The 3960-nt window shown below is 46.3% G+C and overlaps 1 protein-coding gene across 1 annotated transcript; it reads left to right on the top strand.

Annotated features, from left to right (window-relative positions):
* Window positions 1-635: 635 nt before the first annotated feature.
* Window positions 636-3638, top strand: LOC111532909 (sperm-associated antigen 5-like; the record flags this gene model as incomplete). The annotated part of the gene is made up of 11 exons (XM_023199871.1): window positions 636-705; window positions 947-1039; window positions 1137-1265; window positions 1478-1597; window positions 1720-1812; window positions 1916-2029; window positions 2383-2476; window positions 2662-2809; window positions 2890-2992; window positions 3161-3294; window positions 3500-3638. Coding segments are annotated over exons 1-11 (1203 nt in total), but the record flags the coding sequence as incomplete, so codon positions are not given.
* Between the last annotated feature and the right edge of the window lie 322 nt (window positions 3639-3960).

Genomic DNA, 3960 nt, shown 5'->3' with positions numbered 1-3960 from the left:
GAGACTCCGTCTCAAAAAAAAAATAAAAATAAAAATAAATAAATAAATAAAAGAAATTTTTTACCTACCTGTGGATTTTTCTTTCTGACTTGGCTTCACTGAATTATGAACTTTGCTCCTACTTTTAATAGGAAAGGTGGCTGGGTGTGGCAGGAGCACTTTGGAAGTCTGAGGCAGAAGGACTGTCTGAGGCCAGGAGTTTGATACCAGCCTGGGCAACATAGCAAGACCTCATCTCTACAGAAAATAAAAAAATAAATAAAATAGGAAAGGCTCCTATAACTCACTGGGTGGGAGGAAGAATGAGGTGCTGGCAGTACATGTTGCCTACTGAAAAGGAACAACTTGGCCAGTCACGGTGACTCACCCCTGTAATCCCAGTACTTTGGCCACCAGCCTGGCCAACATGGTGAAACCTCGACTACTAAAACTATACAAATTAGCTGGGTGTGATAGTGCATGCCTGTAATCCCAGCTACTTGGGAGGCTGAGGCATGAGAACTGCTTGAACCTGGGAGATGGAGGTTGCAGTGAGTTGAGATTGTGCCACTGCACTCCAGTCTGGATGACAGAGCATGACTCTGTCTCAAAAACAAACAAAACAAGGAACAACTCTGTTTTTCTGGCTAGATAACTAATACACTTCAGCATCTTAAGGAGAGCCATGAGATGGGACAGGCCCTACAGCAGGCCAGAAATGTCATGGTAAGTGCTGATTGACCTTACACCACCATTGGGTCTCTTGTGAAGATCAAGAATGGAGAATTCTGGGTGGTTAGTAGATGGTGATACTAAGCTGTGGTGGTGAAGGAAGGTTTCCAAACCTTTGTAAAGTACATCTCCTTATAGAGAGCTTGGAATTTGGGGTTAGTGGTTTTCCTCCCCAGTGCCCCTGTTGCCTGCTTAGTGACTATTTGATCTCACCTACCCATTTTTTGCTCTACAGCAATCATGGGTGTTTGTCTCTAAAGAGTTGATATCCTTGCTTCACTTATCCCTGTTGCATTTAGAAGAAGATAAAACTACTGTGAGTCAGGAGGTAAGCAGCATGAAGATGGAGGTAGAGGCCTGTGGTGGGACTAAAAGCCATAAAGAGGAACCAGACACATCAACTGATTCTTATCGTATACTCTCAGCATACAGAAATCTTGGTCTCTTGCTGTTTTGATTTACTGAAGAAATTGAGGGCAAAGCTCCAGAGCCTCAAAGCAGAAAGGGAAGAGGCAAGGCACAGAGAGGAAATGGCTCTCAGAGGCAAGGATGTGGTAAGGTGCCAGGCATTTGTTCTTGTATGTGGGAGGTTTCCACCTCAAGGTTCCTGTAGGAACACAAATGCACTTTAGACATAGATGGGTGGCCTAAGAACTGCCTGCCCTGGAGAGTAAAGAACTGATCTATTGAGGTGTCAGATGGTTACAGCTTTTTGTGTTGGCTCCCCTGTTGCCCACTGTGTCCTTGCAACCTCTTCCCTCAATAGGCAGAGACAGTGCTGGAGGCTTTCTGTGCACATGCCAGCCAGCGCATCAGCCAGCTGGAACAGGACCTAGCATCCATGCGGGAATTCAGAGGCCTTCTAAAGGACACCCAGACCCAACTGGTAATTTAAGGGCATTTTCTTTCCTGGGGTCTGTGCTGACAGACTGGGAGGGTGGCTGCATACTCCCACTTTGCTGTATCCAAAGGGAAGGGGCTTCCGCCTAGGCAATCTTTCTTTTGTAGGTAGAGCTTCATACCGAGCAAGAAGAGCTGGTTCGGCAGACAGTGAGTCTTACTTCTACCTTGCAACAAGACTGGAGGTCCATGCAACTGGATGTGAGTATTTGGGGCCATCATAATTAATTTCTTACTCACATTAAGTCCTGTTAGGAGCTTTGCCTCAAGTGTGCTCTGCTGACCTGCTTGCTTCCCCTGGTAGTATACAACATGGACAGCTTTGCTGAGTCGGTCTCAACAACTCACAGAGAAACTTACAGTCAAGAGCCGGCAGGCCCTGCAGGAACGTGATGCAGCAATTGAGGAAAAGCAGGAGGTACAGACCAGGAGTGGGGACTGCTTAGGCTTGGTTTCCTTTCTAATGTGTGATATCATTAGCCTCTTACCCTGGATCTGTTTTCTTTTCACCCTGTGGGTTTGGAGGCCAGCCAGGTCCCTTAGCTGTAAGATGGCCTTAAGCCCAGTTTTTTCCTTTGCCCTTCAGCATCTTTACTTTAGCAGCTTTTCTCCTGTCTCTACTTTTTTCCTGAGGATCAACCTTATTTTCTGCAATGTTGATGCCCAGGAGCAAGGTAGTTTTCTGTCTTGTTCAGAAAGAGAAGCTGGACCAAGTCCTGGGATTATTGATTCAGGAGGAACTACAGGAGGAAAACCATCTTTTCTTCCTAGGTTTCCAGGGAGCTGGTACAAGTCTCTGCCCAGTTAGAGGAGTGCAAAGGCCAAATAGAACAACTGGAGTTGGAAAACAGTCGTCTAGCAACAGGTGTTTGTGTGTGTGTGTGTGTGTGTGTGTGTGTGTATGCACGCATGTAAGCAGTTGAGCCCTGTTAAGGCTTGGAGTGTGGCACTAGAGCAAGGAAGTACTCGGGAGCACTTTCTTTGGAGCAGAAGTTTGGGCAGTTTCTGGCCTCGTAACTGCATGGTGTCATTAGGATACTTTTGTTCTAGATCTCCGGGCTCAGTTGCAGATTCTGGCCAACTTGGACAACCAGCTAAAAGAGCTACAGAGTCAGCATGCCCATTGTGCCCAGGACCTGGCTGTGAAGGATGAGTTACTCTGCCAACTTACCCAGAGCAATGAGGAGCAGGCTGCTCAGTGAGTTCCTAACAGGGTATTGTGGCAGTAGGCATCCAGGAATTAGGACCAAATGGGATCTAATATATGGTCTCTGACAGATGGCGAAAGGAAGAGATGGCACTAAAACACATGCAGGCAGAACTGCAGCAGCAACAAGCTGTCCTGGCCAAAGAGGTGCGGGACCTGAAAGAGACCTTGGAGGTAAGGAATATGGCTTGGGCCAAGGGAGCTGGTAAACCTCAGGAGTGTGATTCTTGCCTGATAGTGTTGAGGTAAGGTTTGAGACCATGAACTAAAAAAACTAGTGCCTTCTGTCCCTAGGGCACTAAAATTCTCCCTCCTGTCTTGTTTCTTCTCTTGTCTTCCCAGTTTGCAGACCAGGAGAATCAGGTTGCTCACCTGGAACTGGGTCAGGTTGAGTGTCAATTGAAAACCACACTGGAAGTGCTCCGGGAGCGCAGCTTGCAGTGTGAGAACCTCAGGGACACTGTAGAGAACCTAACGTAAGTTCTCTAACTTTCTGTACTTCCCCCCAAGTGCTTATTTTTTTTGGTCAGGAACACTTCTAGAAGCCAAAATCTCCAAGAAGAGAACTGTGAGTGTTGAGCCTCTTGTTTCTCTCCTTTAATGCAGCTCGGTGGGGATTTGGGAGAGGCGTTCAGAGAAGGTAATTTCGTCTTTGGTAATCTTCCCTGTTCCTTATTTCAGGGCTAAACTGGCCAGCACCATAGTAGATAACCAGGAGCAAGCCCTGGAGAAAACACGGCAGTACTCTCAAAAGCTAGGGGTGCTGACTGAGCAACTACAGAGCCTGACTCTCTTCCTACAGACAAAACTAAAGGAGAAGGTAGGATCCTGGGGTTCCTTCTCTTGTCTTCCAGTTGTATCTTTATTTTACAGAATAGTCTTCGTAAAACATTACTCTTTTTCTAACTGTGACCTTATATGACTTTCAGTTACCTACAGGATCTCATTAGCCTGTTGCTTAAACCTTTTTTCCCCTGTCTTCTACCTCCCTATTATGAACACTTTGCCCCAGCTAGACTGCCTGTATGCTACACATATGTCCCCATTTTTATCTCCAGAACCCAGATTCTGGCTGTTCCCACATTCATTCTCTTCTTTCTTCAAACTGGAAATGCCTTTTCTATTAAAATCCTCCCTTCCAA

The sequence above is a fragment of the Piliocolobus tephrosceles genome, unplaced genomic scaffold, assembly GCF_002776525.5.
Source record: "Piliocolobus tephrosceles isolate RC106 unplaced genomic scaffold, ASM277652v3 unscaffolded_16670, whole genome shotgun sequence".
Classification (NCBI taxonomy): domain Eukaryota; kingdom Metazoa; phylum Chordata; class Mammalia; order Primates; family Cercopithecidae; genus Piliocolobus; species Piliocolobus tephrosceles.
The sequence above is the reverse complement of the archived record's forward strand: the minus strand, read 5'-3'. Positions and strand labels throughout refer to the sequence as shown.